This window comes from Gobius niger, assembly GCF_951799975.1.
Source record: "Gobius niger genome assembly, chromosome: 1".
Taxonomy (NCBI): domain Eukaryota; kingdom Metazoa; phylum Chordata; class Actinopteri; order Gobiiformes; family Gobiidae; genus Gobius; species Gobius niger.
The window spans coordinates 31,864,777-31,889,688 of NC_136852.1; the positions used below are offsets into that span (position 1 = coordinate 31,864,777).

At 42.7% G+C, this 24,912-nt stretch overlaps 1 protein-coding gene across 3 annotated transcripts in view; it reads right to left on the bottom strand.

Annotated features, from left to right (window-relative positions):
• The window catches only part of bcas3 (BCAS3 microtubule associated cell migration factor), a 463,665-nt gene that overhangs the window by 351,522 nt on the left and 87,231 nt on the right, over nt 1–24,912 (bottom strand). For all 3 annotated transcript variants that reach the window (XM_079559235.1, XM_079559236.1, XM_079559237.1), the window contains exons 14-15: nt 24,688–24,821; nt 15,592–15,925 (exon numbers count right to left, since the gene is read on the bottom strand). In XM_079559235.1, the coding sequence (XP_079415361.1) occupies nt 15,592–15,925; nt 24,688–24,821 (468 nt within the window). The remainder of the gene's footprint in view (nt 1–15,591; nt 15,926–24,687; nt 24,822–24,912) is intronic.

Here is a 24,912-nt window from a genome sequence, read left to right on the forward strand (position 1 = left end):
AATTCAACAAAAATGTGGCAAAAACTCAACCAAAGAGTGACAAAAATTCAACAAAAATGTGACAAAAATTCAACAAAAATGTGACAAAAATTCAACAAAAAGTGACAAAAAACTCAACCAAAAAGTGACAAAAAATCAACAAAAATGTCACAAAAGCTCAACAAAAATGTGACAAAAATGGAAAAAAAAGAAAGAAAGAAAAACATACAAAAGGTGACACAACACGGCAACAACGCGAGGAAAAAGATCAGTTTTGTGGGTCTTAGCTTTCAAATGAGGTGTTACACAGGCCTATATAAGAGCCAAAGAGGACAGAATGCATTTGGTTTAGGCGGGTGGTAAGAGGTTAAAGGCAGCTGAACATAGACTTAATAATAATATCTGGGGTTAATATATTGGTGGAAAAAAATGAGCCCACACAGAACTAGCCTCCGTCGCGCCACACGACTCTTCATATTTGCATTTTTAGAGCGGTTTCTGAATGAGATTTCTTGGAGGGGACAAAGACTTCAAATCAAGATCCATGCGATGCCTCTTCATTATCTGAACTGCTTTCCACAGAAACTATGGAGACGTCATTTCAGATACGTGCCAACCCGAGCGAGCTGCACACACATCCAGCCTTTGTATCTCCCTCGTCTGCAGACTCACAAACCACACCAGGAGCAGCTTTTCTCCATCTCCACCTCACAAATTTACAAATCAAATAATAGCAAGTGCACCCGCCGATAGCCTGGCTTTAGCGGTCGCTGCAATTGAGTTATTAGCCCCCACCCCCGATAGAAGAGAGGAAGGGGGGGGGAAGGATAGATGTTTTTTGATTTAAGAAGCACATGTAGCTAGCGTGTGTTTTCGTTCGCTTTAAAAGGCACTAAAAGACAGCGGGGGGGAAGCTAATTTTCAGGGTAAACAGATTGCGCGATGGCAGTGCGGGTTTATTATTATTGACTGAAGCCCGTGTAGCTGGGCCCGGGCCGCGCTAACGCCGCTAACCGCTAACACCAGTCGGACAGCGGGGAGAATGAGGGCTAATGCACAAAGCCTAATCCCCCGCACTTGGATGCTTTTAAATTCACATCTGCAGCCCTTTCACAAAGAGAAGCGGCCATTTCCTGTGTGTGTCCGGGCAACGGCTCAAGCGAGCGTTAAATTAGTAATCATCCCAAATAATAAGGCGGGAGAACAGGAGGACATGTGATGTGAAATTAAAAAGGGGGGGGGCACCAAAGGCATTTCTTAAAAGTATTATTATTATTATTTGGATCTTTTACATCATTTCACTGAATCAACTTGCTTCTACCGTGTAGTTTTGTTTTGCAACACACACCCTCACACTCCAGGGAAAACATCACCTCTTGAAGATACTAAAGTTTCCAGTCCTGCACTAAACAGGATTTTTTTTTTTTTATATCCAATTCCTTACCTGATTCACTGATGTTTTAACCCAATAGCACAAAGCAGAATTTAAATCTCACAGTTTATTCTTCAAACATCCCCCGAAAAACATTGTCTACAGAAAAGAACGATATTTTGCCTTTTATTCCACACAAAAAAAATGTGAATGACAGATCATTTTTCTATTATGACTATTTATATTTGTTTTTCATAAAAGGGATTAGTCAGGTACTACACTGGCATAAAACCAAAGTAAACTTTTACATGGATAGATTGGGATCATCAAATATCTTTAATGTATGTGTCCAGGTCTGCCCTACAAGAATCCACCATTCTTCACAAGGTTGTTTTTTTTTGGTTTGTTTTTGTTTTTGTATCTGCGTGCAGCTACTGACTGTTTGTGAATCCTTTTAACAAGATTAAAAATGTGACGAGAAACCGTAAATGATGAAAGCGTAAATGATGCTCACGTAGACTCGACAGATATATATCGGTCAATTGCTAAAAAAGAAGGAAAGGAAGAATAACTCCTTTTGTGATGTTGATTTGGTCAAACTAACAGTGAAATAAACTTAAACAGTGAATCTTATTAGTGCAGCACATTTAACCCAATTGAATTCACATTTTGAAATTTGTATTAAAAAAAAATGCTAAGACTCCCTTTATTAAGGTCAGTGGTCCTCGACGGCAGCACCATATTCAGCCTTTGTCTCTACAGTCTTTCTTTGTAAAAGCAGCTAACCCCAGACATGAGCTGACATACATGAGATTCTTGTATTACTTTAACAATTCCTAACTCAACGTTCTCTCAAATGTTAATACTCCTGGACCTACATGTATTCACATTTAAATACAACAAAAGTGTATGTTTCAAAGCTCTGAATTCTAAACAATGAACAAGCTTTGTCATTTCACAGCCCTCAAATTGAAAGCTACAGTAACCTTTTAAACCCAGAGCCAAGAGCCCAGAGCCCAGAGCCCAGAGGCCAGAGCCCAGAGCCCAGAGCCCAGAGCCCAGAGCCCAGAGCCCAGAGCCCAGAGCCCAGAGCCCAGAGCCCAGAGCCCAGAGCCCCTGAGCGAGGCCTCCCCTGGAGCGGAGCGCAGAGCGAGAGCCTTCCCCGTGCTCGGTGCAAACAGCAGGAGTTGCTTCAGCCGAGGAATCCGTCGCCATTCATAAAAAGTCTAAATTACCAGCTTCTCTCCCCCTGCTTGTCTTTCTGTGAGATCACTATCGCAGCTCTGAGTGCATGTCCAGCTCCTCCCTCCTCCACGACGCTGCAAACCTGGCCTTGCAGCGCCACACGCAGGCGGACAGGAGAACTAAAGACATGCTGAGGGAGGGGAAGGTCTTCTCAGTGTCATCTGCCGCCAAAAACACAAGAGGGAATGAAGAGAATGACTTTGATATTTCTAATCAAATGCATTTCTAGTTTTTATTATAAGGAGAGTGAAGAAGAAGAACATCTGCAAAAGCCACAGTGTCAATATAGACGATATCAGAGGTGCTAGTTTCTATCACTGCAATTAGTTTTGTGATTTATGTTTTAAAGTCAAGATAGTGGCACATCTTTATTTTATTATTTTGATACATTATTGCATTCATTATATGTTTCATTGTATTTCAATATTGCTCTGTGGTCATCGAACATGATATTGCAGTGAATTGTTCAAGCACACTCTTTATTACAAATTTAAAGTGTTGTTTTACCGCTCAAATGTGTGATGATTAAGGCAGAATTGTATCTCTTCCAGAACCTGAAGCTGTTGAAAGAAAATTTAAAAAGTACAGCAGGGTTTAACGAAGGTTTAGCAACCCTGGATCTAAATTCATGTGAAGAGTGAAATGATCTCCAAAAGGCCTGAAGTTACAGATCAAACATTCCCGTTTCAGTATAAATCTGGTTCCACAGGTACGACATTTAGACAAGCCACATGCATTTTGGAGACAAAACACACAGAGGTTAAAAATCAAATCTTTTTGGCAAAGGTCAGGCAGAATATTATTAAACTCTGTCCAACTGCTCAACCTGAGGAGGGATCCATCGTCCTTTGGAGTTGAACAAATAATGAATTGAATAAATTTCCAACAAATTCGAAAGGAAAACTTAACTTAATTTGTTAATTTGTTTATGCAGATGACACACAAATCTACGTGTCACTGACGGCTGGTGAACATGGGCCTGTAGATACACTCTGTCACTGCATCCAACAGATCAGTTTGTGGATGCAAAACAACTTTCTCCAGCTAAACTCAGACAAAACTGAGATCATTGTTTTTGTCAGACACAAAGACAAAGTGTTATCAGTCACCTTGAGTCTCTCTCTCTAAAACCAAAAAATCAGACTCAGACCTGAACTTAAACAGCCACATCAAAGCAATAACATCAGCAGCTTTTTACCATCTGAAAAACATGGCTAAGATCAGAGGAATAGTGTCAAAACCAGACTTAGAGAGACTTATCCATGTGTTTGTCTCCAGCAGGTTAGACGACTGTAACGGCTGCTCACTGGCCTCTCTAAATGAGCTATCAGAGCTGCAGTACATCCAGAACGCTGCTGCTCGAGTCCTGACAAGAACCAGGAAATACGACCATATTAGTCCAGTGCTCCGGTCTCTGCACTGGCTTCCTGTCACTCAGAGAATAGACTTTAAAACAGCTCTGCTTGTTACAAGTCTTTTCATGGTTTAGCACCAAAGTCCATCTCTGACATGTTACAGCCGTATGAACCATCTCGGGCCCTGAGAACTTCAGGGAGGGGTCTCCTGGTGGTTCCCAGAGTCAGGACTAAACACGGTGAGGCTGCGTTTCAGTTTCATGCAGCTAAAATCTGGAACAGTCTTCACGAGGATGTGAGACAGGCCTCAACTCTGACAATGTTCAAATCCAGGCTGAAAACAGTTCTTTTTGCCCGAGCATATGACTGAAAGTATTTTATCTGCACTCTTGCCTTTTACTGTAATTGATTCATTTTATGTTGATGTTTTTATGGATTCTATTTGTTTTCTTGTATTTATGCAACTGTGAAGAACTTTGAATTGCCTTGTGTATGAATTGTGCTCTACAAATAAACTTGCCTTGCCTTGCCTTGCCTTAATTTGTGAAAAAAAAAAAAGTAGACGCTTCTATTGGGTAATGATCCTGTACGAACCTCAAGAAGAAGAAGTGCAGCCTCCTGACCTAAACATCTATGAAGATCTGTGGATGGACCTCAAACTAGACTTGGAAGAGCCTTGGTTACCTAGAAAAGTGTTTCAAACTGTTATTCTGGCCATATTAGGAGACGACTAGGTGTTAACTCTGCAGGTCTCCAAACTTTTGCTGCAGCTTTTTTACTTTTGTGTTATTTTGAAAATGGAAAAGTGGAACGGGAATGCTTCATCACTCACATTAGAAAGTTTGATCTGGGATGCTTCAAGTATAAAAGCTACTGACCCTGACATTTACGGCTGCACCATCAGTTTGACAGCGGATATTTCAGTCCCTCTCGCCCAGAGTTGTGTTGAGGCCGGTTCAGACGGCGCCTTGACCCTCACACAGCTCCGGATGACGCTGACGGTCGCCGGGCCCACATGCTCCTGTGTGTTTACTACGGGCTTCAAAGAGGCGCGCTATCTCCCGTGTTTACCCCATACCGCGTTGGCACATACCCCTACTGTACCTCCGTAATCTGGAAATCATCTTTAATAATGTTTAACGGCGGCGAGAGTCCGGTCAAAGACGGGGTCAGACTGGGGTCCGCTACTGCACACAGCGGTCACACGCCACGGGCTGATAAAGCAAACGACCGGTAAGTTACATCACCACCACTGCTGCTGCAGCTGGAACTACTACAGGTACCATCAATCATACAAATGCAATCGGCTCACTCAAAGCAAGGCAGGAACATACTGCAGTTATACTTCCACTGATGGAGCCATGGGATTTCAGTATTAGCTGAAGAAAAACAAAAAACCCAAGTTATAATTTGCATTTAAAGTTTCATGTGGAGAAATGGCTTACTTTTACAACATCAGGGACAACTCTGTTCATCCAACTTCACAGGAGTTTTGGATCTGAAGTGGAGGATGATGAGAAGTACAAGATGCTTTGGACATGTTTTCATCTTTTTACCCAGTTGATCGTCCTATATTTAACCTGATCTATCCCCGACCTGAATCAGTGCGACCGGTGTTGGGTCACCGCGTGCATCACTACTATACGACTACCACAACTACAGCTACTATTAAAGCTGCCCTTGGCTATGTCTTTTTGAATTGTTTTGTCAGTAGGTGGAGTAGTGAACCCTCCTACACTGCACTGATACATTTATTTATTAATGTGATAGGAACAGTGCATATCAATGAACAGCTGCACATGTGCACTGTAAATATGCCAGATTATAGCAGAGATGCTAGTTTCCATCTATAGAGTCCCTCGGCAGGCACCAAATACAATATGTACAACATGTAACAACAAATCACAACAATCTCTACTACTACTACTGCTGCTGCTACTACTACTACCACTACTTCTACTACTACTACTACCACATTTGTGTTGTGATTTTGCTATCACAGTAACAACTATGGCTGGGACGATCCACTTTTGTATCACAATACCCAGGGGCCGATACGTATAGCAAAACAGTAAGTAATTAGAACAAGGGATACGTTTACCTTCAAATGTGTAAAAAGTCATGTGTCCAAAGTTTATAAACCAAATGCCATTTGACTTTTACTGAAGTCTTTAGATTGAGAAGTGCAATAACACAAAATGTATCAAAGTGCTGTAACTGTTACTGGAAAACAAAGGAGCGTGTAATAAAAAATGCCTCCAAACACAAGAATTGATTATTGCGATACTTGATTAAGATCCAAGTCCGATCCGATATTTTGTCCCAGCCCTAGAAACAATAGCTACAACTTCTACTGTTGCTGCTGCTGCTACTACTACTACTACTTAAATAGTACTGTACAGGCAATTACCGATAAAGTGGAGCAGCTCGTTCACTGGGTTCACTGTACTGTTAGTACTAATACAAGCCCATGATCATGATGACCGTGACACATTAGCACTGGTGTACAAGGCACATAATAATCTCCCTCCTCACATCCAGGAGTTGTTGTTGAACTTAGGAAAAGTCTGCATATCTTCAGAAAAAACGACATTTTCAACAATGTTAAAACAAATAAAAAAGTAGATGTATTTCAGTCAGAGGTGAACCAGAAAGATCCATTAAAACAGTCAAAGCTTTCAAAAAGATGTTGTGGAAGTTTGCAAACAGGGTCATAACTCCAGCCAAAACTCTCTCGGTCGAACTGTACACTGAATAATGGAAATGTTTTAATGACCAAAGAAACTACTATCACTATTACAACATATTAGCTCGTCAGATAACATGTTCCAAGTGGCTCAAGTAAAATTGGTTCATAAAATTAAACTTAACTGATTATTCACTACATGGAAAGACTCGAGCAAAAAAACAAATCCTTTTTAGGTGATGAAGCCACCGCCCCTTTTGTGTTCCATTAGGGTTACTGTTAAACCGTCACACCTCGCCGCTAATGACCCAGTGTGTGTACTCCGCCGCGCCGTGGCCCACTCATGTTTTGGTCCGAGGGCCGATGACGGACACGGCGAGGGCTTTTGGACAGGAGGCGTCCCAGATTAAACGGCAAACTTCAAACCCAAATAAGCAGAGCGTCAGGCGCTAATAGCACAGAGGAAGTGTCCCTTTATCAACAACTGAATTAACTGTTTCCTGTGGCGCCCGGGTTTCTTTCGGGGGCCTCGCCGCGTTTTGTCTGTACCGCTGCCAGGACGAGGCCGGGCCGGAGCGGACCACCAAGGCGACCGCGCTGAGTAATGTCCCGTGTTGATGTTTGGAGGCTGAGGAGAGCGGGGGAAGCTGATTACACGTACACGCTACGGGCGCTGAGGCGTGAGGCTGTGGCTGTTACACAGGAGACAAGGCGTGTCCCCTATCAGCCACCACATCGTCTTCAAACCCTGTACCTGAAGAGGAGGCACTGCCGGGAGCAGGCAGGACAGTTACAAACACAAACATTTCAATTTGCTGTGGAGAATTAACAGCGAAAAGCAAAATAATAATAATAATAAAAAATCACCTTGTTTTTTGAGGTTCAAAGCTCAATAGCTGGGAAATAGAAATGGAAAAATCCTTATGGTGGAAAAAGAAAGCAAAAATCTAAATATTTGTTCCAAGTGAAGGTGGGTAATAGGCTGTCTTATGATCTTCAGCGCTGATGATCTGTCATTTTCGAGAGATCGTTTTATCAAAGCACTTCTGCACATTCTGCTCTTTTCCTGCCACTGTCTGGGAAGGAAACCCAAGCCCCTGAACGGACGGACGTTAAAGTGAACCGCTCCCGTCTCATACTCTTTATTACTCGATACAAGTCCTTTAACGATACTTGGTTTTCAAAACCTAGTATACCTATACTAAAATATTTGTCGTCTAGAACCAGAAAACAGAACAATAATGTTGGGTTTGGGTTCATCAAGATATGTGTGAAAAATGAAGAATAAATTGGGCGAAAAAATTGGAGAAAAATTGGGGTAAACAGGGAAAGAGTCATAAAAATTGGAGCAAAGATAAGAAAAATGTGTGCGTAAAATGTTAAGAAATATGGGACAAACCGCTGGGCATAAATGGGGGCGATGGGAGAAAAAAAACCTAAGTCCCTTCCTCTATATTACATATATAATATATATCAATGTTGTCCCTGTACCCACAGCATTAAAACTCTAAAGATCTAAAGATGTTTTATTCGGTAACTGCTTTTCATACTTTTTTTCCCGACATCATGGTTTAACGGTACCCAGCCGTACTCCTGTGCTTGGCCAAAACAGCGGTGAAACTCTCTCAGTTCTAAATGATTGATCAAGTATCCAATACATAAAAGCTTCCAGTTTGACTTTTATAAGGTTAAAGTCTGTGCACACACAGTAAGAGCTTTATTTTTGAAAGGATCAGACAGCGACGACGCAAATACAGGCATTTAACAAACTTTTATTGTTTTACTAAATAGTTTGGTTATGTTTTTATACTGTATAGGGTGTAATTTAAGTTCTATATGTCATTATATTAAAACATGATGCGCAATGTGAGAAAATTTTTGAAAATTGACCTTATAAGACCAGGGTATTCTCGTATTAGTCTGACATCATATATTATAAAACTTCTAAATAGCAGTAATACAATATATTGAAAGTTCTTTTGGTCCAAAAGCGAAAAGACGAACTGAGCCGGACATTAAGCAGTGCAGGGTTTCACACTGTAATAACTGTAGGCAGACACGCACCACTCCTCTACACATGTCCTGTCAATTTAATGTCTGCTTTGTAATGTCATGTTATGTTATGTATGTATGCACAAATAAAGCCATTTTTAAAAGAAGCAGTGAGGGGTTTTTTTTTCTGTTTGAGACATTTGAAAAGCTTCATATAGAATTTGAGCTGCTGAAGGCCAAAATCATTTTCACATCTTGGTTTTGCAGCCGTCCAAGTGATGACTTTTAGATTATTATGATCAAGCAGTTTTCACGACACTGGACTCGGCCCGGTCTCCTTATGATGCACAGAGGGAGTCAATGTAAAACTGCAGCCCGACCACTTCTACAGCCAACGTGTTTCATTGTCTTTGACTAACTCTGCCACGAGGAAAAAAACTCCGGGATCTAAAGGGGCTGTACCAGTGAGTAAGGCTTTAACTGTGGTCGTCAAGTCATTCCTAACTTTCCAAACTCTCCGGTTTCTACATGAGTTAACAAGCTCCATTCACCACTTTCAGGGAGCAAAGTGCAACTTTATGGTCACAGTAATCAAAACTCGGAGTGGCAGTACATGAAAGATAAAGTGCTTTATAGTGAAATGCACAGGGCAATTCAAAAAAACAAAAATAACAACTTTAAGAATAAAACAGTAATACTAATATACAACTGGGTAGTACCATATTCACACACAATCACAAACTTTTTTATGCAGCCATTGTAATGTGACGCCTCAAATTGCACGTTAAGTCCTGTATTTTCAATCATTTTTCTTACTTAAAAATGTCCTTTTGTCTATTCACTTGAAAAAAGCTACAAACTAATGTCATCTTTTTCTGAAAAACAATCAATCTGTGAAACATGGCCTCTGTCCCGCACGCTGTGACTGCTACAGGAGCCTGACGGGGTCAAAAACAACTCTTGTATTGTCCCAAAAATAGCCCGTGGAGGCTTCATCCAAAATAACTGTACCCATTTGAAACGGTGACAAGGCGATGGCGGATTGCCTTTTTTTTCTTTTTTTTTTAGCCAGAGGATGTGTACTTTTCTCCAGTTCCTTCCCCCAAATCAACGCTCTCACTCCACCGCCGCCTCACTCAGACGCGCTGTTGTGGCCGAGCCGTCCCGCCGCGTGCCACCCCACAGGGAAAAAAACAAAACAAGAAAAAAAAAAAAGCCCCAGAATTCACACCCTCGCCCGGGCAAACAACCGGAAGCCAGGCACAAAGGCGTCCGCAGAAGAACGCACAAATTACCGAGGTTTTTTTTATCGACGCTGGTGGCACAGAAGGGAAGGAGCGCTATATTTAGAACGCGGCAGGATGTCGCCGGGCCGATCCATCGTCCGTGTAACAGACAGTTTGAACGTGCCAGTGATAATGGGCCGGGACAGGAGCAGGCGGCGGGACAGTCAGGCTGGGTTTGACGACGGAGATTTAGGCCTGTTTTTGAACCGTTTGTCGGACCAAGGTGATTCATCTCAGCTTGGACAGCAGCACAAATGGCAGCGTTCGTTTTCGACAACATATTTGACTTGAGTTTAAGTCGCGGTCTTTCGTCTCATTTCCTATAAAACCAGGGCAAAAATCGGATTAACCTCAACCAGGGTTTATACAGACAGCAGCAAGACAAATGTAATGCTTTTTTAATGACTTTCTAAAGCCCAAATACTACATTTTCACCCCAAACAAAAATCTGTGTTTATTTAAAGGTGCATTATGCAATTTTTATGTGAAAACTAAAGTTCATATGTGTGCGTAGTTGACCCAGTGTCTGTATGAGTGGTCAGCATGGTGCCTTTACTTTCCATCACAATGGACTCTCGAACGCTCCAGGATCAATTCGGCTGTTCTGCTCTCCCAAAATTTCATCCGATGGGCGACTGAATTTTGCATTGCATTATGGGTAACATTTGACTTCGCAACTCCCGGTTCTGTGTGCCGTGGTGTTTTCGTTTGCTCGGCTTGCTTCATCTTCATCTAAAAAAGGAATCCAATTCTGTAGCTGATATTTTATGATGCAGACTTTGACTGTTCCGACTCCCTACATTTGGGGCTCGTACCTCCCGCCTCCCTTCCTGCCTTCACACTGCCCCGCTGTAAGTTCTCCCGCCAGGCTCGGAGCCTCGAAGGCCGAGTGGGATAGCTAACCGCTGCCCCCGGTGTCTGTAAAAATCACTGACAGCCTCTGATTATCTCTCTGCCCAATACAACTTTATCGTCTGTGTTTTCAACGTGAGAATTCCGTAGCCGAGCTGCTAACCGCTCGCCTAGCTACCTAGCTACCTTAGCAGCTAGTGCACACTGATCCAGTGAAAACAAGTATTATGCAATAATAACGTCAATAAAGCGGTAACTATGTAAAGCAGCCTTTGAGAAGATCACACACTGAGTCGGGCTTAATGCATTTGTGGTTTATTGCAGACTTTTCATCAACAATGAGCTGTAGGCGATTGTAACAAGCTAACGTGGCTAACCTGGAATAACCATTGTCCGCTGGCATAAATAATAGTCCTTTAATCGGACATATGGGCTGGATATGTGCTTAAATACTAGGGAGATCCTTGCGTAGATCGTGTGTATAGCTATAGTTGAAGATCCATAGGACATGGCAGTAACAAAGAGAGACTAGTTAGAACCAAAACAGCAGCTCTTTTTCAGGCAAGAGCTCCTTCCTACGCTTCAGAACACATTTAAAATTACTCACCCCTGACGTCTAAATCAATCAGTGCCCAATATTACAACAGGAGTTGCCTCACAGGGCTGCACCAAACATTAAGGCAATAAAACAGAACAGAAAAGTCTCCATCGCCTTCAGTCTGAATGCAGTATGCTAGCAACAGGACGTGCGCTTTGCAGCAAACAGTGTAATTTTTTTTGCAAAACTATTGATCCTGGAGCGTAGTAGAGAACACCGTGATTGAAAGTAAATGTGCCATGCTGACCACTCATACAGCCACAGAGCCACTACAAGGTCCAATGCTAAAATATCAACTTTATTTTTCTTGCATAAAAAGTTGGATAATGCCCCTTTATTTTCTTTAACAGGAATTAAGAGATTGTCAATATTTAAAACCAAATTAGACACAACGGTATACCTTTGAGCAAAAAAACTGTTCAATTTGGCTTTATATATTGTAACCTACACAACAGGCCTAAAAGATGACAGGTTTTGGAGAATGTGGCCCTACATACATTTACAAAAGCCGTATCCTGTACTCCTAAGTTTTCATGTCGACACGGTGCTTTTACCTGTGTTTTGCGCTGGTTTGTATTAAAGTAATTGGATCTCCAAACTGGCCCGTATCCTCTTCACAGTACTGGTGCGACATATATATTTTGGACGTGCTAACTCCTCTGACATGATGTTTACTTGTCCGCTGCCCGAGTGTCTGAGTTCACACAGAGAAGGAGCAGGTTTTGGGGCCCAGAGACGCCTGTTTCGGATTAACGCCTTCAGATAGGAACCGTGTGAAACCTGACTTCAATTTCCTCTCAGCAAAACGACAGCACTCCCCGTAACGGGCTACGTCTTCCTCAGGAGAGCGCAGGCGAACTCGCACGAGTCATCTGCTCAGTTCGGAGGACGAGCGCAGCACTCGATTTGAAACTTTTGCCAGATTACAGATATGAATTTAAGGGCAAACATGGATGTGGAGTTTTCTAAAAAAGGTATACAGTATATAAGCCATCTACATAAGGATGGATCCAGGTTTAAATCTAGGGGAAATCTGTTGACAAAAATATGGTGATATTATTTGAAGAAAAGTGTAAAATAACAACATTTTACCTCGAAAAAAACTTGAAATACTTGTACTGTTCAGTACAAGACTGACACATTTGGTGAGTAACGGTGTTACTGTGAGTGGAGATGAAAAAAGCGATTGGAAAAAAGTGATTTTTTTCACTGAAATAAAAGACAGATTTCCTTAATCTGACTTCTTCTTCCCAGAGTGAAGTGGAAAAAGTTTTGCCTGCAGCGCCTCACCTTAAGAGCATTAGCTTCTTTCTTATGTTAGCACTTTTCCGCCAAAACCAAAGGGTGAAATGTAAACCTCGTTGCTGGAATGCCCATAACAGAAAACAAATCACCAAATGTAACTTTAATAAACGACTAGATAATCCTTCTTCCCCGCGCCGCGCACATAACATATTGGGTCGGGAGGAGGACTAATTGTTGACAGGTGCTCCTAATGTCCCCCCCCCCCCCCTTTGAAACAAAAGCGTGATTTACGAGCGCGATCTCTGGACCTCAGCTTTCAACACGGCTACTACAAAAACCCATCCGACTAACCCCGTCCTCTTTTTTCCCAGGGCAGGAGCGTATCTCTTGCTTTCATTCCCCTCAGTGGCACCTCATCACTTTGGCCGGTCACTTTCACCTCGGAGCGGGCTTTTGAAGTGGGGGCCGCGCCGTCTGAGGTGGCCGCGTCCCAAAGGCAGACGTGCTTTTAATGTGCGATGGCTTATTTTTCACAGTTTACCCAAGAATGTGCGCGTGTTTTTGGGGAGGAGCGGGAGAGGGGAAGAGACAGCGGGGTTAAGGAAAGGTCTGGGGCTAGACACGAGAAGAGAGGCAAGATGTCAGGAGGTGCGCTCTTTATTTTATGGCTGTTACAGAGGTCATGAGCAGATGGAGGCGGAATACACTTCGGGATTACATGTTAGAAAAGGAACGTTGCCATAGAAATCTGCCGTTTTAAGGAGAGCTAGCAGACATTTTCCATAGACAACACCATGAGTAATTGGCTAAACCTTTCAGTTCGGTACTTCAGACCAAACCTGCTCTGTGGCTGCATTATGCAATGTCCAAAGATCCACTGTTCACCAAGATCTTGTTTTGATGATGGGAGAGTGTGAGCACTGTGCAAAGCCTTCTCCAGCACAAGATATAGACTCCTTGGTGGTGAAAATGATGTTTCATGCTCCCTGCCCGATTAGTCCTGGTATTGTCATGCAATTCAGAGAAAACTATTCTAACATTTATGAGGAAAGGACTTTACTTCTATAAATAAATTGTCATGGGACAGTTTTACTTCACTCTGTATTCGGTTGTGGTAAGCTACCTTTGAAGCCACAGCTGCCCAGGGGTAGGCGGATCAGAAGTGAGGCTGCCAATTTGTGCCATCACCATCTCCAACCATCTCCAACCACTCACATACACACCCTGTACATCAGGGGTCCTCAAACCTTTTTCTCTGGGGTTCCTGACTGTGATGGGGGCCGGGTTGGCAATAACATAGAACTGTATGGCCCAGGGCAACATCCAGCAGGCCTCATTGTGAAGTAGAGATGACTCGCCTGCACAGTCGTCCCCACTACTACATCCACAAGATCAACACTTGATCCAGGCACATTTTTGTTTAGCTGTAGTGGTTTTGCAAAAATAGTAATAAAGTCTTCATACTTTGTTTTAATTGAAATTTTAATAAATTTAAAATAAATTTCAAAAATAAAACATAATTGCGAAATGTGGCCAAAGTAATTACTGCTTATACTTGTATTGCGCTTTACAAGCCTGTGTCACAAGTTTCTCAACGTACACTGTAGTCATTATTCATGCACTCCACATTCTGGTGCGAAGCTTCATTTAACCACGTGGCTATAATGTGTTGTTTACTTCCTGATCTCTTATGTCAGTGCCCCCTAGTGGCTGGAATAAGGATATTTACTTATTTAGTTAAAAAAAAATCATAACTCCGCACATGAATGGGCTAGAGCCTTGTGCTCTACAAATCAGGGGCCGGATTAAATCATCTCGGGCCGTAGTTTGAGGACCCCTGCTGTACATGTTATTAGTGGTAGGAGGAACCGGAGCACCCAGAGGAAACCGACGCAGACACGGGCCAACAACTCCACAGAAAGGCCCCGTCCAGGGATCAAACCTGGGACCTTCTTGCAGCAAAACACAGCTAACCGCTGCGTCAAATGGAGTTCTTACTTGGAGAGTAAAATGTAGTAGACTAAAGTATTCCATTTTTCTTTCAAATGTAGTGGAATGAAAGTGATTAAGTTCTAAAATACTACTCCAGTAAAGTACAGATCCTCAAAACCTCCAATCCCAACACTTTTAAGAAAAGTGGTGTTTTCCAAAGCGGTGCAGCTCTAATGGCCACAACATTGCTTCCTTGTAACACAGTTCCCTGAAGTGTGTGCCGAAGCTCGCCCACTCATTGCCACTGGCTGGACACCATCTATCAAAGTCAGTGTGTATTCCTGGAAAGCCGTGACTGATGAACTGCTGATATTTGACCCTGGCTAACACCTCAGGGTCGCGCGGTGCAGCTGACCCCGAGTTGGCCAAGCCAGACGGGGACACGCTCAAAAACTGGCACCTGACGTGTTTGACAAGCGAGGAGAACGGGGCTGTGCCCGAGAGGAGACACACAAACGCCCACGGGGTCAGGAAGAACAGAGGTTAGAGCTGGTACAGAGAAAGGTGTTGTTGAATCAAGTTTTCAATTGATCAAACGACAGACTATGGAAAGCTACTCTCTCCTTACTCTTCAAGCCCGTTCACCCCGCGCTGCCCAGTCCGATAAAACCAACAGGCCAAAACATAATCCTTAAAAAAACCTTTGGGGCCCAACCAACTAGGTGAGAAACACAAGTCACAATACATTGGAAAATCAGTCGTCCATCTCATTGAAGGTGACTTTTGATTTGATTTAGTTCCATGTTTTTCTCTAATTGGCCCTGATTTACCATTTTCAAGTCTTGTTTTGTGACTGGAAACACAAATTGCTAACTTTTAAGGGAAGATGTTGAAATAGTTGCTAACAAATAAATGGCTGAGTGATAAACACTGTTCGAGTGCCTGGTGATGGTGTTTGGAGAGAACATTCTGTTTCAAAAGAAGAAAGGAGAGTATTGCAAGGCTGAGAGAACGATGCATGGTACTACTCTGGGCGTGTTGTTCCTTACCGTGCAGTGGAGACCCCGACGGGCTGCTGGAGAGTCCAGGGATGGGGCTACAGCGCCCCCCTATGCCCGCCGCTCCTCCCAGGATACAGGAACCCGGCCCGACCCCCGCCGGGCCCGCTGCCCCTCCGGCCGCGGCCCGGTTCAGCTCCTGCTCGATCTCCTCCAGCCCGGCGCTCTTCTGGAAGCGGGACATGCGGTTGACCACTCGCGGGGACATGTGGGTGCGGGCGCAGGGGGCACCGCCGTACGGGTTTACGGGGAAGACGTGCGTGGTTCCCCGCAGGGTGCTGATGGCCACCCAGCGGCTGTCCGGACTGAAGCACATGTCCTGCACCTACAGCCAAGCACAGAAAGGAAAAAGAAAAAGGTTTAGAAAACTTTGGAGGGAGGGGATGCATTTTTCATGTCTCAATTCAACACATCACCTTTATCACGCCAGCACATACACTGCGTTCCAAATTATTATGCAAATGACATTTTTCTAAGATTTTTCTAAATTGTCAACTCAAATGAGAGTCAGCATAATTTTCAAGTCTTTAACTGGTAGAGGATCATTTAAATGTGGTGGAAAAAATCTCCCAGTGATAACAGTATTTTTTTCAAAAATAAATATAGTAAAAACCTCAAAATCCACTGTTCCAAGTTATTATGCAACTCATTGTTTCAATACATTTTAAAGCTTGTAATTAACTGAAAATGGTCATTTGTTGAATTTGCGGCCTTAGGAGGTCATATTAACTGAAATCAAAAGTTATTTCAATCAAAAAAATATGAACAGGTCAAGTTATATTTTACCAAAGGAGCCCTTGTGTGATAGCAGCTTAAAAATTCTTAAATTCATTAAACTTGTGAGTTTTTGGAGAGTTTCTGCTTGGATTTCTTTGCATGATGTCAGAATAGCCTCCTAGAGCTGCTGTTCGGAGGAAAACTGCCTCCCACCCTCATAGAAGTGTTTTTGTTGAGGCTCCAAAGGTTCTCAACAGGGTTGAGGTCAGGGAAGGAGGGGGTCCACATCATGAGTTTCTCTCCTTTTATGCCCATAGCAGCCAGTGATGCAGAGGTATTCTTTACAGCAGGACATGGTGCGTTGTCATGCATGAAGAGGATTTTGTTCGGGAAAGCTCGGCTCTTCTTTTTGTAGCATAGAAGACAGTTGTCTGTCAGAAACTCCACATATTTTTCAAAGGTCATTTTCACACCTTCAGGGAGCCTAAAAGGGCCTAATGGGGCCGACCAGCTCTCTCCCCATGATTCTGGCCCAAAACATGACTCTATCCCCTCCTTACTGACGTCACAGCCTTGTTGGGACATTGTGGCCATTCACCAACCATCCACTACTCCATCCATCTGACCATCCAGGGTTACACGGCCTCATCAGTGAACAAGACTGTTTGAAAATGAGTCCTCATGTATTTCTGAGCCACTGCAGCCGTTTCTGTTCATGAACATTCAATTAACAGTTTAGGGGAGGCCCGGATAGGAGGTTTATGCACAACTGCAGCCTCTGGAGGGTCCTACACCTTGATGTTTAGGGGACTCCAGAGGCACCAGCAGCTTCAGATACCTGTATGCTGCTTTGTAGCATCTGTTCTCCTAATCTGATGTGTTTGTCTGGCAGAAACCGTCCATATTGTGCCTTTATCTGCACAAACCGGAGTGTGCTCTGAATCATCCACAAATCTCTTATCAGTATGATGATTACGCTTAATCTTTCATGAAATATCGAAGGTTTTCATACCTAGACCAAGGCATTCAACTATTTCACGCTTTTCATCAGCAGAAAGTCCCTTTTTCTTTACCATATTGCTTGAAAATGATGATCTGCTTAATAAAGTGGAACACCCTTTTTCAGTAGTTTTTCCCTTAACTGGGCTTAACCTGAAAACGAATCATCCCAGGTCTCTGAGATTAATGTCAGTGATTCGTAGAGCCCCAAGACACGATACCATCCATGAGTTTCATTATTATTGTTTTTTTTTTTGTGCTAAATTTAATATGTCTTGTTTATTTTCATCCAATTATACTCTTTTAGTATGATTTTGCCTCTTTTTGCAATGTCTCGGCACTTCCGTCGTCTTGACTGAAGCGCGAAGTCCATTAATTCAGTGGAGAACGAGGGGAAATGTTCGCCGCTCACATCTGATGTTTAGTCGATGGATTTGTGTAAAATACCCGCTGTTCATTTGCACCAACATGTCAACACTGCCCCGTTTCTCTGCACGGCCTAAAAGTCACTTTATATTCATGTAGTAACTGATTTTATTTGGACTTCTCCAGTCCCATGTTAACTGATATTAGAGAAGGGGCGGCCACAATTCATGGTGGCGCATAAGCAAACTTCCGGAATAAGGTGAATGGTGGAAGGTGGAAAAAGACAATTTCAAGAATGAAAGATTTGTGAGGCATGTTTTTTATATTCAACTGTATACTAAACCATTTTAAACAGTGGAGTCCAGTACGCATTTAGATCTTTGCACAACCTGCTCTCATTAGGAGCTCTATTTATGTCATTCTCATCATGTCATTGTTAGCCAACGCGGGCCTAAACAGAAAAATGCCTGAAATATTATGCTGCCTCAGTGTCTTGTTTACTGCACAGATAAACACTTGCGGGAGACAATGAGCGCAGCCGAAGGTGGCAAAGCGCTGAGAAATAAACGCGGGCCCATTGTTTTGCGCCGCACTGGGACCGTGACGGACTGGGGGCCTGGCCAGATAGCATCTCCCCGGGTATTTTAAACACGCCAGACTCTCGGCAGACAGACAGTAGACAGATAGGCTGCGGCAGACAATGCCATCTCAGGCGGCACGGATCACTATGTAACTGGGTTATTTATATGCACCAATGGCAGGGCCGCGCTAAATGCTACATGCTAAAGGAAGGTCACCGGATTCAATATGAACATTTAGAGCGTAATAGTTACATTTACTCAGGTAATAAAGTATTTCTACTAGTGTTTTCACCACATCCATTTTATATGTGTTTTTACTTGAGTACTTATTACCCACCACTAGTAATAGTGCAACACATTTAATATGTAATGATCGAGTTTTGAGATACTGGTCTTCTAGTTTGGCCTGGATTGAATCACTCTATTTTATACAGTTCAAATACTGCGTACTACACCCTGCAATTCATTCAAGGCCTTTCTTTATTATTTGACATGCAGTGGACATGTATCCTCTATAACTGAAGCTAATTTACATCCACATTTTATATTTTAGAGTTCAACAATGCCTTTGTAGGAGTGAAAGCCTGAGCGGGTCAGCGTTTAGAATAAGCATAGGGTGCCCTCTGAACCCTCGAAGGAACAATATATGATGACGCTGATCAAACAAGGTATCCATTTAGCTAACAGCATGCTAAGAGATCAACAGCACCATGATGAATGTACTGTATTTTGAGGGAAGAGCTGCTCAGAACAGGTCTGGTGATGATCTAGTGAACCATGTTTGTCTCGCGTGCCCCTTGAGTCGTTCATTTACACTCCGAGCGCCCCCTACCTCGATGATCCCGCCAGTGTTTTACAAAGTGATCGACTAAACCATGTTCATTCAGTATTTAGCAGTGTTGTGTTCACAAAAAGGATCAAGTACTCACAAAGTCAAACATTTTGCAGAAAAATAACATGAAAGCAGTGCCAAGTAACTCATGCCCCTAGAGGCCATAAGTGCCACTGCAGGTGTCGTAGCATGTTGTGCTTTTTTTTACGCAATTGTGGTTTTCTGGCCAGAGACACCAGGGGGAGATGAAAGACCCCCCCAATCATCCCATTAACACTTGTATTACCCCCAGAGGGACTACGGGAAAGGATTTATTAAGGCAAACAAGTTACTTAGGACTGCTTACAATGTTGAAAATATTCAGTCCCGCCTTCCTTTTTAAATCTGAAGTCCCCGTGCCCCTGGTTGGGAAACACGGATTCAAATGACAGGCAAGTGTTTTATATATATATTGATATATTATATTTTGTGGAATGACATTATTTGCCTTCTTAATAAACTTGCCTTGCAACAAAATCCAGGACTCACGGATTGGAGCAACAAATAACCGAATAAAACTCAAAGAATTAAGAGTGTGTTTGACAAGGGAACGGCGTGAGAACATGGAGAAAAGCTCACGCTCAATCAATTACTGTCTGTCATTAAATCAGAACCACAGACACATCTATTGAGACGGGCTTTTCACACTGTTACTGTTACTGTTACTGTTACTGTTACTGTGACTGTTCTGTTTCTAATTGTCCTCTGTGAATCACCCCGTGCACCTTATGGCTCTTATTGAGGTCCTACACAAATAAATGATTGATTATGTGTCTTCAATTTCACTTTATGACACTTGCTAAGAAGCATTACTTTGAAATACCACAGAAGCTCTCGCCTCTTCCAGCGTCACCTAAACAAAGGCCTTATCTTATCAGCGCTCATCTCGGCCACATTCTTACCATAGCATCACAGTTTCTCTCAGGTGATGTTTTCCCTAATCTTTCATCGCCACCGATTCAAATAAGGCGGAGAGTGACACAAGCGAACACATAGCATTCACACGGCACCATTACGCCGCACATTTTGGAGTTGACTTTACACGTCGTCGCCAAAACTAGCCCCTAAAAGAAACCCAGCAAAGTCTTTCTCTTCTCTTATCACTTCCAATCACAGTGCAACCAAATTGTCCATTTAGTGTCCGAGTCTTGACGGGTCTATTATAACCAATTACCACCGGCACAAAGTCGCCCATTCTTACCCCCCCCAGTCATGCAGTTAGCGGGTCACTGTCTGGTATGCGCGAGATGGGCCCCCATTAACTATCATTGCATGAGGGACAATTACGGAGACAAACTTGGCAACGGAATACAAAGAATCGCAGATAAAAAATGTTGCCAAAAAGAGTTAGACCTAGCAACAATTTACGCTTCAAAATTCGCATTCCCCTGCCTCAACTGTGCCCCGATTCTGCGGTGGATGTTGAGAGATGGACACTTTCTAAGCAGCTGTTATGTCACCTACCAATCGACATAAAAAAAAACAGCATATCCCCAGGATGTTAGAGAATTAACAATGGTGTTGGAGAGGATGGATGTAGAATAGGCAGCAGTCTGGGCGTCTTATACTGGAGAAATTTATTTACCATCGGTGCCATCCTACCATTCAAGCTTCCACAGAATAGGGATAAATCCCCTCTCAGAGCGTCAGACCGATACGCAAGCAAACATTCAGTGGCTGAGAGTGGGCGCCTGAGCACCACAGTCAAGGCTACGACAGAGATAGTATGACTGTACAGTTTGACCCAGTGCGATAAATAGCGATTTAATGTTATCCTCTAACACATGATAGTGAAAGTGGCTACATCTCTTTTCACATTTTCATTCTGTTGTTGTATGGGTTTTGATTTCCCCAGTCTCGATACACATGACAAGGGCCTAAAACCCAATGACTATAGACCCGGCTCCTACATTAACTGAATGAACGCCTGGAATTATGTAGGAAACAAAAAAGGGGGAAAAAAATAATGCAAAATATGTTTTATATTTAAAATTCTTCAAAATGGCCGCCCTGCGTTCTTGGCATTTCCCCAATGAGCTACATAAGGTCTTCAACTGAAATGGTTCAACAGTCTGTGAAGTCAAATCCATTTCTAGAGGCCATGACGCTAAATGCGAGAAACGTTTGTAATCAAAGCAAAAGGCGTCCATTTTGAAGAATCTATTTCACGTTTTTGGTTTAAAACATAATTCCATTTGTGTTCATTCATAAATGAACGCCACAGTGAGAATCTATAATGTAAACAGTCATGAAATCCAGTAAACTAAAAACCAATACATAGAAAAGTGTTTCCAAACTTTCTGTACTGTGTGTTTTAGGAATAGTCCTAAACATATTGCATGTTAGAACTCCACCGAACACATCCGAGTTCACTTTTAAACAAGGTAGATCAAAACAAAGCCTCTATTTCAAATATTCTTCTGCTGGACAATAAAGTGTACCAGTCCTCATATGTAGAATTCTCATTGGGTAATATGTGTTTGAACTATTACAATTACAGTAATATCCTTTGCAAACAAAATATCCTGTATCTACTGGGTCTGGAGGAAATCTGTCCTCTGCATTTGACCCATCATTCAACCAGTCCCTCAGTGCAAGTTTACCCAGGTGGAGGGATTCTAGCCCACTGTGCATGTCTTTAGTGGAAGGGAAGCCTGAATGCACAACGGAAACCTATGCACCCACAGGGAGAAGATCCAAACTCCACAGAGAGCAACATCTCAATTGGATAGGCTGGTAAAAAGTCCAGCCTGCTTGTGTTGACTCGTCCCGGGGTCACTGACAGCCAGCTCCGTGTTTAGACAATGATAAAGCACTTATCCACCACGACACCACTCACACCCACTATAACACAATGAACTGCCTGAACGCAACACGAGGGAAAACAACATGAACTCTCTGACTGACAAACACATTTAGAGAAAACCTGAATTATGAAACGAGTGACGAGGTCCGCTTACTACTTGTGCCAGTGGTTTTCAAACTGTGTAACTGCTGCAGGTGGTACTCGGGATCAATTTGAGCTGAGCTTGGTTGTACTAACTTTTAGGAAGCCGTACTCACTGTGAAACGTTTAGGAACTGCAATCATGAATCAGTGTTTCCCAAATGCTGTTGAAGGTGGTTATCAAATCAGGTAGAACTAGCACAGGAATTGCACAGTACTGAAAAGTGTAATAACATGTTATGGTAATTACATGATTATTTATGTCGTAGCAAACCCAGTAAAAACATTGGTTGAGGTACCATAAAATATGGACAGTACTTTCCCAGTAATAACATCAAAAACACATTATTCCTTGTTATCATATTTAAAGAAACTAGATGCGGGTTGGTAATGTTATACTCACTACTGCCACCTCAGGTCTTATACATAACTGCAAGTTCTATATTAAGTTCTATATTAGGCAGTTGTGGTGAACAGGTCTGAGCTCATTCTACACATTAGGACATTCAAGGTTCAAGGTTCAACTTTATTAATGTCCCGAAGGAAAATATTATGGCTGGAACATGTAGGGGGAGGAAAATACTTAGTTTTAACTTACTTACTTTTTAAGCTGCGTATAGTCCCTTTAAGGTACTGTATGTTACAACAGTGTTGCAAAGTGAATTCCCGTGAGTTGATATGAGTTTGTAAGTTAAACAAAAAAAAAGGCAGGTAAGTGGAGCTCAGGGAAAAGTGTGATGCAGTTCTAATTACATTTGCTATTTCAGGTTTTAGATCAAAGAGGGAGTTAACAAAGCACATATGAAACGCATCCAGAAGCTTTGGGAGCTGCAGTACATACATTCATGTTGTTCGGGTCTTTGCTAAAACCAGGAAAGATCATATTAGTGCAGTGCTCAGAGAAGAGACATGAAAACAGCTCTGTTGGTTACAAGTCTCTTCACCGTCTGGCACCACGAAGAGACGTCATTTCTCAGGCTTCTCTTTCGCTCTCCTCTCATCTTCGTCGTGACTTCGGAGCCAGGGTTGACCGCTTTGTAAGAAAGTTACAAAATCATCAAAGTAAATGGAGTGATTTACGAGTACATTTTAGGCAGGTAGATTGAGAGAATGTTCTTCAAAACACTCCAAGCACCAAAGTCCATCTCTGACCTGTTCGAGCCATTTGAACCATCTCAGCACTTTTAATGTCGGTAATGAATGATCATATTGATTTGATCTGGCCGGTTTTATGTAACAGAGAGGCACTTTGAATTACCTTTTGTATGAATTGTGCTCTACAAATAACCTTGCCTTAACATTTGGGAGAAGATTGAAACATGAACTGCCCATCAGACCATGTCATATGTCACAAACCAAGTTCTCAAATACATGTATATCCTTGTAGGCGCCTGCATCACCCTCTGCTGAGCGAGAGTGCCCGGGAGCAGGCCGCAGATAACCCTTTGGCCCCAGACTGCGTCCTGATGGGAGTGTTTGGATTGGGTTGGGATCAAAAGCCGCTCCGTGTGCTCAGGGTCAGTCATTAACCACGGAACCGTCAGAGGGTCAATACTCCTGAACCCGACAAGGCCTGGGCTCGGGTTTTAGACACACATGGCACTTATCAGCAGAGAGTGGAGGGGAGGGACTTCACTGTAGACGCTGTGGTTACTTTGGCAAACACAACGAAATCCCAGATCGGAAAGGATTAAAACTCAGATATTGTATTGATATACAAGATTTTTTTCAGAGGGGACATTTGCCTTGTCTTTTGGGTGTTCAAAATTCAGATTAGGAGTTAGATATTGACAGAGTTAGAAAACAGGTTTGAAAGTTTTGTCAAATCTGCAGGCTACATGTTGCCACTTCGACCACTCCGACATTCCGACACACAAGAAAAATATTAATCATTATTAACCCTAACCCTAATCCCAAGCATGTTCCCCGAGGTCTGTATGTATATCTCAGCAGAGTTTTGCCGCTGCTGTCTCCCAGAAAGGAAATGACCATATTTAGGCCCCAAAGAATCAACTCGGTCGCCTTACGTACGACACGTGGATACCAAACATGTCATAATGTTGTAGTGACTTCCTGGGAAAGTACGGCTCGCTAATAAAAGGTGAGTTTGGTCCATTTTTTACTACACAAATGCCTTATAATTAGATCTACAGTGTTTTCCCCACAAATGTCTGAGTTTACAATATACTTAAAGGGACTATACAGAGTTTAAAAACGTCAAAACTAAGTAAATGCTCCAGCCATGTGTTCTAATGTGTAGAATGAGACCTGAACTGCCCCTAAAATCCTGCACTGTCACTGAAAAAGGTGTTAATTCGGGTCCGAAGTGCCGTCATGCACGAGCTTAATATAGAATCTGCAGTTACACATAAGACCTGAGGTGGCAGTAGTGAGCATAAAATGACTAACTTGCATCTAGCCCCTTTAAGGAAGACAAAAAACGATTTCATTCCATAACTAGAAAAGAAATCCGGTATAACTCCTTTAACGTTGAAGTTTGACAATTCACTTAACAAACAATAAAACTAAAAGGAACTAATAGAAAAGTATGAGTGAGCCCTTTGTGTATACTGTGCGTGTGTGTGTGTGTGTGTGTGTGTGCGGTACCTTGGCCTCGGTCTCCCCCCGGTGCAGCGTGTACAGGTGATGCACGGCGCTCTGAACCGAAGCCCAGGGGTGGGTCAGGATCTGGAACACGTGGAAGTCATGGCCCAAAGTGTCCGCCGTCACCAGCAACATCCCTGCAACGCCAGAGGAGAAACTACGGCTTAGAAGAGAAAATGCAGGTGGAAAAGCGCGTGCACAGGTTAGAGAGATATGAATGTGGTAGTG